The 14,334-nt window shown below is 37.7% G+C and overlaps 1 protein-coding gene across 2 annotated transcripts in view; it reads left to right on the top strand.

Moving 5' to 3' along the window:
• The window catches only part of ADK (adenosine kinase), a 277,135-nt gene that overhangs the window by 234,467 nt on the left and 28,334 nt on the right, over window positions 1-14,334 (top strand). For both annotated transcript variants that reach the window (XM_050336557.1, XM_050336566.1), the window contains exon 9: window positions 1,143-1,257. In XM_050336557.1, the coding sequence (XP_050192514.1) occupies window positions 1,143-1,257 (115 nt within the window). The remainder of the gene's footprint in view (window positions 1-1,142; window positions 1,258-14,334) is intronic.

The raw sequence follows: 14,334 nt of genomic DNA on the forward strand, positions 1-14,334 counted from the left end.
TGTTTAACACAGATATGAATAAAGTGGGACACAGTAAGTAGCACTAGTACAGAATAATGTTAGGAAATAAAAGAAGAAAAAAAAGGAAAAATACATAAATTATTGAAAGAAATAGATTACATATACCAAAGTTAATTTGTAGAACTTACTGACTTGAGATAAACCTGACAACAGAAGCTTCCCATATGGCATTATAAATGGGTTTGATGTTAATACAAGTAAATATAGGAATACCTATATTTAGATTAGACTAAAAACTAAGTCTATTAGAAATTGAAATTCTTGTGTTTCAGATCATAGGGCAACAGTGATAATAGAAAGTATAACACTGTAATGACAAGTTGTGTTGTTAGCGTTTCGTGCATCAGTTCTAACACTCCAGGCTTGTTGCTGTCAAAGACACTGGGTGGACGAGAGGTTTAGTTCAGTGTGCCAGTTTCTCTGTTCCTACCCACACGCACAGGGAAGTACAACATCCTTTTAAAGTGACGATGTCTGAAACTTTTGCACCTTGGCCCTATTTCAGAAAATTGGTGATGTTCTGTGCCCCACTGAATATACCTTTTGCCCTTTACTTCTCTGCATCTCAGTTGTGCAGCCAGTGGGCACCTGGGCTGCACACCCTCTCAGGTGCTGCAGTCTACAGTTTACTTGATGAGACCAGTTATTGTAGGGAAGTTTGAGAAACAGTATTTGTAATCCTTCTGAAATCAGAGGGATTATAGTAGTATAAAACCTGGCTAAATTGGATGAAAATCAGGCTCAGAGTTTATCCAAAGTATTCTCTTACCAATTTTATTTTTAATTTTATGATAGGTACAGTTAGAATCCAGTCAGCAGCAAAGAAACCCACTAATTGCTCATTAAGAAATGCTCTTTAATTCCTTTGTTAGCTTTGCAGTTTTGCAGCAATTGGAATAGCTGAACTATCATTATCAAGATTAAAAACAGTGGTCTCATAGTACTACATAAACCCTTCAGAGAATGAGGTATTCCTCCTTTTAAAAATCTTCCTCTACTGACAATAAAGTCTATTTTATACCTAGCTGTAAGAAAATAAATCTTTGATCTGCTAATAAAGTTCTAATCTCTCACCACTCTAGTATGCTGGTAACAAGAATTCTCTTTCTCTCCGTGAATAGACTGAAGACATAAAAGAGATAGCCCGGAAGACACAAGCCCTGCCAAAGGTGAACACTAAAAGGCAGCGAATCGTGATCTTTACCCAGGGGAAAGATGACACTGTAATGGCTACAGGTATATTTTTCAAATCTCCCTTGTCACTCACAGTAAATATTCCAGTTAAACAATTACAAGTTGTGGTTTTACAAATTCGAACTGTTAAATGATAGTCAGAGCATTTGCCTTTCGATGTTAGTCCATATTTCTCATCTTTTATGCTTTTAATTGTTTCAAGATCCTGAATTTAAAAAGTTAATACTTCACAAGAATGCCTGAGAATTTAGTTCTGAACATCTTAAGTTCTTTTTTTATAGCATAGATCTAAAATATTGATCCAGTTGGTTTTACTCAGATTTTTATGACTTGAGATTTTATCTGTGTAGCCATCTTTGCTGCAAACAAGAATACACTATGCCTGCTGAGAACAGCTGTGCAACAGTGTAGTATATTTAAACATTTGTGAAGAGGAGGAAGTGAAATCCAGTACTAAGTGAATTTCCAGGCTTTTTTGCTTTGAGCAGAAAGCCTCACTTTAGCTTTTCTCAGCCGTCTGCTCTTCAATTCTCAAAGGAGTACGTGGGAAAAAGGTGTTCTAGCAGGGATACAAGTAGTTTCTGCTGTCTAAATTGATGATGTACGATGCACAGATTTAAGCATTATAAACATGACTGCCTACCTTTTGACAGTCTCTTTAATTCTGTCCACCTATGCTTCTAGACTAAATAAAGCTATTAAAAACATGTGCTGTGGCAAGCCATTTTAGTAGTTCATTCCTTCACAAGTTAAGTTATTAGTCAGGGCTGAATTCCTCCTTTGAAAATCAAGTAAAGTTGAGGAAGCTTTGCACCTGAGGGACTGGTGCTTACTCATATAATGTTTGCCTCGAAATCAGAATTGGCTTCAGACTGTGGCTGCAGGGCCAGGCACTAAGTAGGTATGTCACTGCTATATAGATCATTCCTAGCAGCGATTTGAATGATTTCTCCAATAGTTTGCTGCTTCCCCTATTTTGTTAGCTACAAACTGTTATAAAGGATATAGAAAGCAGTCATTGAGAGCTGGGTGTGTGTATCTCACTGAATGATGATGGAAGTGTTCCTCCCAGAAAGTTAATGCATAACGTGAATGGCCCATATGGAGGCACTCCCCTTGAGTGTTGTACAGTTGGCTGAGAAATAGCAATATAGAAATGTTTTTATACATGAGCTAGTAATAATGTAGTAAACCTAAATCTTATATGTAACCCTCCTGTGCTGTTATTTAATTTTAACTGAGTACTTTTTTATTCTTCAAACTGGAGTTGTTAACAAATCCATTAATCCCTTCTTTGATATTTTTACAACTGGGAGCTTATTTGAGGACTGACACTTGCTAATCTTAGCTGTTTGTTCACTATGAAATGAACTGATATTAGAGAATGCACTTTATATGCATGATAAATGCAAGATGGATAGAGAGTGTATGCAATGGTGTCAGCTACAAAAGCAAACATGATAAATGTTAAGGCAGTTTTGAGCCGTGGGATAAGCTATTCAGTGCACAAGCATAGCTGAATCTCTTTGCTATGTTGTTATTCATGGCAGCCAAATAAATGTCAATAATAAAAGAGAATTAAAGATTTTCATTTCCCAGAGGCAGTCCTCTAATACAGCTTGATCTTTCATTTCATTTGTAATTCATTCTCATGTCAGGATGCAATCATTCGCCAGGCTCTGTGTGTCATGTTAAGTCATTTAATAATGATTAAGAACATAAAAATGTTTGGCCTGTGGGGCAATTCTCAAAAGAGATACCAATTTGTTATTGTTTTCCCCCTTTTCCTTTGGTGTGGACCATCTTTTTCCCACCTCCTCACATTAAAATAATAATGAAAGAAAGAAAATGCATCCCTTTATTCAGCATATGAAAATACCGTACAAGGACATAGAGTACTGCTAACACACTTATTCAGAACTAACTAGTCTAGGTTTCAAACCTGCAGTGGAAAGTGTAAAAGTTTCCAAATGATCTTTGGAAGAATTACTGCGTTTAGGAGTTACCAGTATAAAATAATTTCTTTTTTCTTATCTACAGGAGTATGTTTTTTTGGAAAAGCAGATTGTGTGTAGTTGTTTATTCTACCTTTCTGAGGAAACAGTATAGTCTCATAGAGTTTGTGCCTAGATTAAAATAGTATGCTTGTTCAAACCTTCTGCTTTATTATTTTGTCCAGGTTAATAGTAAGAACATGCTTATTATGTTGAACAACATGTTTATGCAGAGAGATTGTGACAAATTGCAGAGAGACCTCAACAAATTAGAGATGGACTATCACCAACTGTATGAAGTTTAATAAGGGAAAGTGCCAGATTCTGCACCTGGGAAAGGGCAATCCTGGTTGTGTGTATAGACTGGGGAACGAGAGGCCGGAGAGAAGCCCTGAGGAAAGGGACCTGGGGTTCCTGACAGCAAGTTGAAGATGAGTCAGCAGTGCCCTGGCAGCCAGGAGGGCCAACCATGTTCCGGGGGGGCATCAGGCAAAGCATCGCCAGCCAGTCGAGGGAGGGGATTGTCCCGCTCTGCTCTGCACTGGGGCGGCCTCATCTTGAATATTGTGGCAGTTTTGGGTGCCACAATATAAGAAAGATATTAAACTATTAAAGAATGTCCAAAGGAGGGCAACAAGGATGGTGGAGGGTTTGGAGGGGAAGCTGTATGAGGAGTGGCTGAGGTCACTTGGTCTGTTCAGCCTGGAGAGGAGACTGAGGGGAGACCTCAATGTGGTCTTCAGCATTTTCAGAAGAGGAAGCAGAGGGGCAGGGTTCAATCTCTTCACTCTTGTGACCACTGACAGGACTTGGGGAAATGACATGAAGTTGAGTCAGGGGAGGTTTAGGTAGGATATCAGGAAAAGATTCTTCACCCAGAGGGTGGTTGAGCACTGGAACAGGCTCCCCAAGGGAGAGGTCTGGGACAAAGCAGCCATGGGGCTGGGTAACGAGAGAAGGGTGCACCTCTTCAGTGAGTTATATGTGGGTTGCTTGGGGATCAGGTAATGGAAACCTGAAATGGAAAATGAGGAGATACTCTTGGTTACAGCTCTGAGTGGAAGTAGAGGAAATAGGATGGATAGAAGGGGTTCTTGCAGGTTGCCAGGTCATTCATGAAAGAGTTCAGAATTATATATGCTGGAAATTTAACATGGACTTTCTTTGAGGGTGGGGGTGTGTATATGATATGAAGAAGTCCAGATACAGCTAGTCACTACAGGTGGAGAGAATTATGACAACAGTTGTTCCTGGATGTTCCAGAGAATGGAAGTATCAACAGGTATTTGAGGAACAGAGCATAGGGCAGAAAGGCACAGTTTATTATCAAAAGGGAAGACTGACCAAACAATTCTGACTGGTGGCTCATCTCAAACAGACCATGAGCTGTAGGCACTCAGGAATGGATTGACAGACAACTTGGAGGTCCATGCAGCTGGGTCACATCGTGAAAACCGTGAGAAGCAGTAACTGCATCATCAGCCTCAATCTAAGCCATTCAAATTTGTCAGTCCACTTTCTTTGTCTGTCTGAATTATTTGTGTTTTCAGAGGAAAAATTTCTGTCTTTATAACAGAGTGCATCGGGTCTTTCTGCTGTCTGCTCCTATCTGCTCCGTCACAGCACTCCAGCCCCAAGGCCCCTTTTCTCTCCCCTTCCTTCCTGTTCTCTGTCAGTAGGAATAATTGCAAGGAAGAGGCAAGCTCAAATTCAAGCTGAGTGTGATCAGTGTGTTTTAGAGGCAAGGAAAGGAGTGTTTAGGATTGGCACACAGGAGCTGATGCAGATGAACTGTTGACTGAATTAACTGTCAGTTAATAAGACTCTACAGAGCACGAGCAAATGACCATTGGTCTCCTCTTCATGTCATAGAATCATGGAATGGTTTGTGTTGGGTGGAACCTTTAAAGGTCATCTAGTCCAACCCCTCACAATGAGCAGGGACATCTACAACTTGAGCAGGTTGCTCAAAGCCCCATCCAGCCTGACCTTGAATGTTTCCAGGGATGGGAATATCTGCAGATTCTCTGGGAAACTGGAGGTGCATTTTTCAATAATGTCAAATTTTGTCTTTTTACTGAAAAACTTGAAGGCGTTGGAGCTTCTCAGTGACCTTCAAAGTGAGCATTGAGAAAAACAGTTTAATTTTTTCTAGCATTGGTCCCCAACATGACTGAATTTTGATAAAAATTTCAGGGAATAAAGCAGCCTGTAAGAGACATCTGTGATGAAAACTTTCAGTACAGAGGATTATGCTTTGGTAAAGGGACTGGTAACTGAAAACGGGATCTGTGGACTTGCTTATCAGATAATTTTATTTGAGGAACAGTAATTGGTTAATTCCTTGTGCGGATGCTCTTCATCCATACTAGGAATTACTTGGCTATCAAGATTCTGGTCCCAATACCACAGCCTTCTTCCATCAAATCCCTCTTCCTAGGCCTAAGGTTCTGGATTTGACTGAGGTTTGAGATTTGACTAAGCTTATGGGATACATTTCATGTTTCAGTACTTTTTTCTGTAGCCACACAAAATACGTAAGTAGAGAGTGCAGGGAGAGTTAATGAACACATGCAATCTCCTGTTTTCAGCAGCTGAACTTTTAAAAAAATGCACCAAAAATCACAAGCTCTGGCAGGAACATATATGTCATATCTATATGTGTGCTATAACGTTTGTCAGACTCAAATGCTGTGAAAGATATCCCTTTTACAGAGTTGCTCATAACTTTAAGCAAATTACTTTTAGTCAGATACATTTTATGACTGGTCTTGGCCCAAAGGGAAATCTTCAGAAAGCCTGAGCAAAATCAGTTCAGTGATGGAAAAACATATTTTTATATTGAAATATTTGCATAATTCCAGAACAGCTGAAGCTACAAACTTTAAACTTGGCTCGTTTTATAGCTTTAATAGAGGAAAGAAAAACAATCTAAATTTGAAGAAAATCACTTCAGCGTTTTTCAAGTTATGAATGATGAAATCTGGCATGTTCAGGGATGAACACAGAATTTTCCATTCTTACCCCCCACAACCCCTGATGTTTGCAGGACCACCTCTATTTAAGGTTATGTTTGTAATAACCTCCTTTGTTAGAATATGGCAGTAAAAATGGATTTTTCTGAGGATTCAAGCTTTAAAGCCAGCTCAGGTAGGACTTACTAACCACTTATATCTTCATTTTTTGGGACACATTACTTTAGATATTTCAGGGAACCTATTAGCAGTGCTGGCAAATGTGGTGAAAAGACAGAGGTTCATCATAAAAATTTATTAATGCACCTACCACATAGGATGTACAAAAAGAGTTTTGTGAATTTCTATGTGTTATTGTTATTTTATCTATTCCATAACATTGCAACATTACCAAATTTTAGAGCCTGCCTACTAAGCTTTTGATATTGGAGTTATAGCAGGCATTTGCCTCTCGATGTTATTCTGAAACAGAATACTGATCTAAATAGATGTTGGTGTCACCCAGTACAACCATTCTTAAGGTAATATATGCATATATGTTCATAAATTAAAAGTTTTTGTGTTTGGATAGAACTAAAACCTACTCTAAATTAAAATATCGACAAATGATAATGTTTTTGCGAATGATGAAGCTTCTTTTACTTTGTAGGGATATGTTAGATCTTAAATATTTTAGGAGATTCTTTTAAAGCATTTGTTTGAGAAGGATTGTCATAATTGCAGAAATGAGAGTTTTCAAGGGCCATTCTTAAATCATAATAGCATGATGCTGTATGCTTTTTGGGAGAATGAAAAGCACTGATGTTCAAGTATGCAACTTAGTCCAAACAGAGGTCAGTAGGTTTTCTTTGACAGGTTGTGGGGCAGTGACAGAGCAGCATGTTACCTTGTAAGCCTATCTATAAAACATAGATTTATTTATTAGTATTGACACTGTTGACATTTTATGGTGGGTCTATTTGCGTCTCCTCTTTCTTTAAGTTACTGAGTATTGTGTGTTTTTCTCTAAGAAGCAGGAAAGGTGTTATTTTTTTTCCTTGCTTACAGCTTTCATGCTTAGCCTTCCAGACAGGAAAACCTTGACTAGCTCTTTTTTTATCAGCTAGGCTTCATGTGCATTTACACAAACAAGAATAGTCCCTTGGACTGGGGGAAGTAGCAGTCGCATTATATTATCATATACTCTCTTTTTCACACAGTTACACACTTTCGCTCTTCCCTATCTATTTGTATTCACAAATGGAAAGAAAAGTTTCAAAACCAAAAGTGGACTTAAAATAAAAGGAAACTTTAGTCCCCTAATGGTATAACAAATGAGCCAGAAAGCCCAGAAGAATTAGTTTATTTGTGTCTTAGGAAACCACAAAATCTAAATTAATAATGAACATTTGTTTATAGGGATTAATGAATAGAAAAGCTGGTAATACCTTTTTGTAACTGAGACCATTCATACTTTCTGCTGTATGACTGAGCATTTTATTAGGCAGCTGAAACACATTATTAAAACCTAAATTCCTGGATACAGGTATTTTAACTGGACTTAAAAGTGTATCAACTGTTGCATCTCAAAGAATTGCATATGTACAGATATAAATAGATACGTGTGTATGTTTTAGTAATTTCATACTGATTTCAGAAAAAAATGTCTTTTTTAGTCTACTGTGTTAACACAGTAGTTTAGCCCGGAAATTGAGAGTGAAACTGGGAAGTGCCCTTTTCATGTACAATCACTAGTAGTAAGGAATATTAAAGGCAAAACTATGCCTCTTATTAAACTTGGTTCAAATTTCAGATACTACAATGAATTTACATTCTGGTATTCTGAGGAAAAATTACCCCTTTGAGGTGTGGAAAAATGCATGTTTGTTGGAGGACAATAAATACAGGCCTCTACACCATTCCTTAGGACAGGGCAATATTTACTCTTACACCGAGAATTTCTGTATTTGTTTCTCAGATACAGAGACACTGATTTAGGGCATCAGTTTTTATATCTGTAATTCTAAAAAGAATTCTTGGAGACGTAACTGCTAATAGACAAATCCATTGTTTAGGTAGTAGAAATTATATGATGTTGGAGTAGCAATATAGAGTGAAAGAGTTGGGACCAGGACTGAGGCAGACCAAAGGTCTGTCTAACCTGATTTTTGCAACAGTGTAAAGCAGTGGGTGCTTGTGAAAGAGGATAAAACCAGAGCAAATCTATAATAATAGTTCCATGTTACACTCTCTTAGCTTCCAGCAAAATGTAGCTTGGGAATTTAAGAACTAGAAATATTTTCCTTATGCTTAATAGGCCAAAATAGGATTTTATCATTCATAATGTCTTGTGTTATGTAAAGAAATACATTCCCTTATTTGTTTGGATTCAGACACTTAAGAATGTTCCTGGCTATCTCCAGCTGCTTGTATTGCACAGACCATCCACAATCATTCCATGTACAATCTCCTTACTTTTTATTTTGCAGATCTTTTGCTTATGTCCCCTGCACTAGTCTTTTTTTCCAGACTCTTTTTCTATTCTGTTTACTTCTGTGTTTGATCCATAATTCTGATACCCTGAGCCACCCTTCACTGCAGCTGTTTTCAGGTCTGCTTACTCTTTGTGAATGGGGAACCAGAATGTTCAATTTGCAAGTGTCTGAGAAATTTACAAAGTTGTTTAGTTTTGTTGCTTCCTTTGTTCTATATTTCTTTCTTAATAATTCTTAACATTTTATTTGGTTTTCTGGCTGCCACTGATGACTGATCTGACATTTTCATAGAATTATCTGTTGTAACTTCAAATTTTCTTTAGGGTATGGTAATACATGGTTTAGAGCCCATCACTGTGTATTTAAAGCTAGAATTGTTTTTTAAATGGGCACCTTTTTTTACACTGATTGGCAAAGAATTCTGTAGCCCAATAAAGTAAGACACTTTTGCCATTCTTCACACTCAACTTTTGTTTTTACTATCCCAAATGAATCTAAATGTCTCCCATGAAGATGGCACATGATGCACTGGAGAGCTCCACTAGCCTGGAGGTGCTACCCCATAGCATGTGCACACAGTTAACATTGAAACTGGACTTAGGCAGGGCAATTTTGGTCAGGCCACCTCTTAAACCACTTGAGGCCTGTCTTGCTTGACTCTGGAGATTAAAATTGAATTAAATTTACAGTAAGATACTAATTCAGGTGCCATTAAATCCCAAATGGACAATCTTGTTCGGGGAAAAAAGTACCTAAGTGCACTGTACACTTTTTAATTTGGTTGTGGTTTGCGGATTTTATTTGGGTTTTTGGTTGGTTGGTTGGTTGGTTGGTTTGGGCTTTTTTGTAGAAATTAGGCTTTCCCTGTGATATTGTACTCAGTTAAAGTATCCACACAGAATTAAGTCGTCATAAATTTCTGGTGTTTCCTGTATACATGGCTGTAATACTTTAAAACTGGTATCATATTACTGGTGACCTGAGTGAGTTGTGAGGTATTTGTACAGAAAACATTACACTAGTACATTTTTGTTCTGTTTGCTCAAACTGTGAAGCAACAGAACTACCTACCAGAAATCCTGAGGAGAGAATGGTAGTAGTTAATCCTCATGGTTACCAAGGCAGGTCCCTACTGTTCTGGGCAGACATGGAAGGAATGAGGGTTCACCTTATTCATTCTATGAATATGTGGTTCTCAGAGCACAAGATACTGTCACTGGGGTCCCTGGCAATTTTAGAAATTGATGGAAAAATACAAAATAAATGCTCCTCCTAGGACACACATTTCCATCTTCTACTTTTCCCTCACCCTGCCAGCACTTCTCCACCCACATGGGGCAGTTCAACAGTCTGCACAGACTGGCAGAAAGCTGCCCTGGTGAGGGGTGGAGCACTCTGGACCAGCTCCTGCCAGGCTCTGAATGCTGGTGCCAGCACAGGAGGAGAGCATGTGGCATTTGCCCATAGAGGGAGACAAGGATGAGGCTCCAGTATCTGCAAGCTGTAGTGGCTGAAGTTGCAATGGAACCTCCCTTTGAGTCATAAAACACAGTGTTTTGTTTTGAACTTTCACCTAGCAACAAAGGCTGTAGTTCCAAAGCTGCAACACAAGTTGCTTCAGCATCACCTGATAATACTGTAGAATGATGTCTGCAAAGCAAATACAAAGAATAAGGGGACAGAGCCATGGATATGCTATCAGAAGGGAAACAACTCTTTTAACATCTCATGTGCTGAAAACCACCAATATTATCTCCATTACAAGAATAGTGAGACAGCAGAATTGTTCATTCAGTAATTGGGAAGCACCAGAACTAATGACAGCCTTCCAAATTTAATTTATGCTTTTCACATATACATGTAATTAATGCAACTTTGTCAAGGTTATCCCTGTTTTCTGAAAATGACACCTACCTCTCTCCATGTACACCAAAGAGAGAATTCTGGTGATCTTCAATTTTTCAGAGACTGTTTCTAGAGCTACAGCATTCTGTCAGTCTAAATATATCTTTCTGATTTTTCGAACAAACCAAAGAAAATCCAAAACTCTAGTGTTCTGCTTCATAGAAAATAATAATCATAGAAACTTGTATTTAAATTTATGCTTGAAGTTTAAAGTCCAGCATTGTCCTTTTCTGTGGATTCATTTGATTTTGCTGCAATATTCAGCAATGGACATTTCTCCTTAAAAGCATATGCTTTAACGAGTTGAAATCTGAAACCTGTGCTTTAAAGGTTTACAGTGCATAGGCTTCTCACCTCCCAACCCTTAGGGTCAAATCATACTAACAGGGTGGCTATTTTTTGAAATTAATCATATAGTATTTTTTTTACCAATAATTTTTAAGAAATAGATTTTCTCTGTATCCTAAATAGGTGCGATTATTTTTTTCATAGTAAGAAATTAAATGTATGGCTTGTTCAGGAGGTTTCATAAGAGATCAATAATTTGTTGGCTTAACTTTTTTTTTCCTGTGGAGATGTGGGAAGATCAATGTCTGTAGTGCCCTAGGTCATGATCAATACTTTTAATAAAACTTCCTTTTTTTTTCTTTTTCTTTTCCTTTTTTTTTCCTTTGTACCTTTATACGGTTTTGCTTTTATTAATGAGCTTTTCCTTTCATTTCAGACCATTAATGGTTTTCAGATAATGTCATACTGCCCAAGGTCAAGGCCAGTTTGAACTTAAAACTCTACCTATCAGTGTTTAAATCTATTGGATGCTCTTAGATGTGTTAGAAGACATAAGAGTTTTAATCACTGCTTTCCAGAGGCCCAAAGTTAAAACAAAACAAAATCTTAACCTCTGGGAGGCTGACACATTCAGGACGTTTTTGCATTTCCTTCTTAAATAAGTAATGGTTGTCTTATTTATGGATCTCATGCTGGCATTAACGACACAGGTAACTACTGTGGCCTTGACTGCTCTTCAGTTAAAGATATTAAATGCTTCATATGGACGTTTGTAATGGTGTACTGCTCATTTCGTAAAACCGGTTTGAAATAAGATAGCATCCCTTTTGTTCATTCCTGGAATTCTGGATGGGAAGGTAGCAAATTATCAAAGTGTGTGTTATCAGCTGGAGTGCTTGAGAGAATGCAATGTCATTGTCTCTGAGGCTCACCCCAGTGTCTTTTGAAATCAATGGAAAGATCTCATTAACTTCATTGGATATCGATTATGGTCATGGAGAACTTAAAACATTCATGAATATTAATGGACTATACTGATCCATGTGGGTTTTGTGTGTTATACTTTGTCTGGAATTTGAGATTCAATTTTTGGAGTCTACCTAGAGGTTATAGAAAAAGCAAACTTATGTATGCTGAAAGATTTGAGAACACATTTTACCTGGAGGCATCTTCTATGTTGTATGGAACAAATAAGGGGCATAAAGAACTCCACCTTTTGACCACTGGCACCCAGGCACATTACCTTCTATAGGAGATCTCTTTTTCCCATTATTTTGGCAGAGTTAGCCTGTTTTTTACTAGGCAGCAGTTCACTTCATAACAAATCATCACAGAGGAATTTGAACAGCAGAATCTGTGCTCAGAAGGTGCCCTACAGACTCTGGTAGCCTATCATCTTTAATTTAGAGATTTTATTTCCCATCTTGTGATTACAGTTGAATGAACATAGTAGAAAAGTTTAAATTGTAGCTATCCGTGTCATGCTTTTGCCATAAATGATGGAACTTACATTTTCAAGCCTCTAATCTTCACCTGCTCAAATAGTCCTTATAAAATAATTGCACAGAATGGAAGGAGAGTAAAATGTGGGTACACATGGTGTCCCTGGATGAAAATTAAGTGCAGGAACTGACCCTTTGATTAGAAGTTTCTCTGCTGTAGCATCCAATTGCAGGCAATGAAAGTTGTGGGAAATAGATGGCTGAATGGAAGACAAATCCTTAGCGGCAGGAGGAACAGAGCAGAGATCCTGGCTAGTGGAAAAAGCAGACAAAGAGGAAGGTTTGAATGGATCCTGCTCTGCCTGACTTTGGGGATTTAGGATTTATTTTGTGTAAGATGACAAAACATCTAGAATTAACATTGCAGGCGTGGAAGGTTAATTGGAGTGCTTGGAAATGGTTAATTGTCTAAAAGTGGAATTGTGAGATTTTATGATTGGTTTGGCTCAGTGATTTCCACAGTAGGTTTTAGAGATAATGCAAAGTGGAAATTGTTTAAATGTCATATCTGAAAAGTAGGCTGTGCGTGTCAGTCTGGTACCAATGACCTGGCCTTGACACACCTGAGCATAATATAGAATATGAAGTGGCAGTTAAGATATAAACTTTTGGATACCACAAAAATAATGTTTATGTAGTTAATCCCATTTGAATGAAAGTAGGCTTTGGCTTACTTTCACCGTAGCTGTTTTCTTTGTTATGAATAATAGAGTCAGTAAAGTAAGCAGACCTGGCATAGAGTATATACAGACAGCAGATTGAGTGAATAGAATAAACATGGACTATTTTTATATTGTTATGTTTTGGCTATACCTAGTGAATGATATAATACTAATGTTTGTTCAAAAAGAATACACAGAGTCCTCTGAAACCAGATTTAAAGTTTGGAAGGCTGCTTACATTGATTTTGTTTGCTCTAGTCTGCTACCCTGTGCCCCCCACTGCTCTCCTAATCCATCCTGATTCTTCTGCCTGCCCCAGTGATTAGCAGTCAAAACTAAATAGAGAAGAGTCTATGGAACCAAATATTTATTCCCCTTGTAATGAGACACTGTGATATTGTACTGTGAACCTGAAAAGATGCCAGGCCATGCGTTGTGGCTGATAGCAGTTGATCACAAATGGAACCGCAGAACTCTACTCCAAATTGTTGGCTTTATAAATTTGATAATAAGTACATTTCCTGGTAGAATATAAAAGTGCAATAAACTGTGCATGCCCTCTCTTCCCTCCGCACCTGTCCAATTGCAGAATGCTGTTTGTACAGTACACTGTCGTCGCTGACAACAGAATAAGAATTTTTTAGGAGCAGTTGGCTATCAAGTGATGGCAAATTTAAAGGTTATGCAAATTGTGCCAGTACAGCCCAGCTTGTTTCAGACCTCTTTTCTCTATTATCATATCAATTGAGTCAGCTCATAGTAGACAAAGCAAGGTTATGGGAACCACCTAGAGCATCATGCACCATTAAACATCAATGCAGCATACATGAACATCTGCAACAAAGATCTTATTAACAGAGGGTATAACGGAAGGCAATAAACAGCTTTCTTAGTCACCTAATTGTAAAAAATTTAATAACCTAATACTTGCACTATTTATCAACAGCAAGTTGGTCAAAAATCATGTAATTGTGGTAGATTAGATTACAATACCTATTACCCCCTGTAAACTACTACAAAGATATGAAAATCCATTTGTGAGCAGTTAAAGACTTTAGTTAGTAGAGTGCTCAAAATGCAATTTTCTTTTAATCTCTGGTGCATCACGCAATATAAGTATCTGCTTTTTGTACTGACATTTTTATATTTGACTAAAACCAAATATAAAAAAATCTAAGGATTGATTTTGGATTTTCATTTCAAAAATAAAGGCACTGATGTTTGGTTGTGAAAAATAGAATACAGAAAACATAAAATGGTCTTTTGTGTGTGCAATCAAAACGTGTTTGGAGGAACAAAGTAAATCATGTTAGATACCT

This window comes from Myiozetetes cayanensis, unplaced genomic scaffold (genome assembly GCF_022539395.1).
Source record: "Myiozetetes cayanensis isolate MyiCay16 unplaced genomic scaffold, myiCay2020 scf10, whole genome shotgun sequence".
In the NCBI taxonomy this organism is placed as follows: Eukaryota; Metazoa; Chordata; class Aves; order Passeriformes; family Tyrannidae; genus Myiozetetes; species Myiozetetes cayanensis.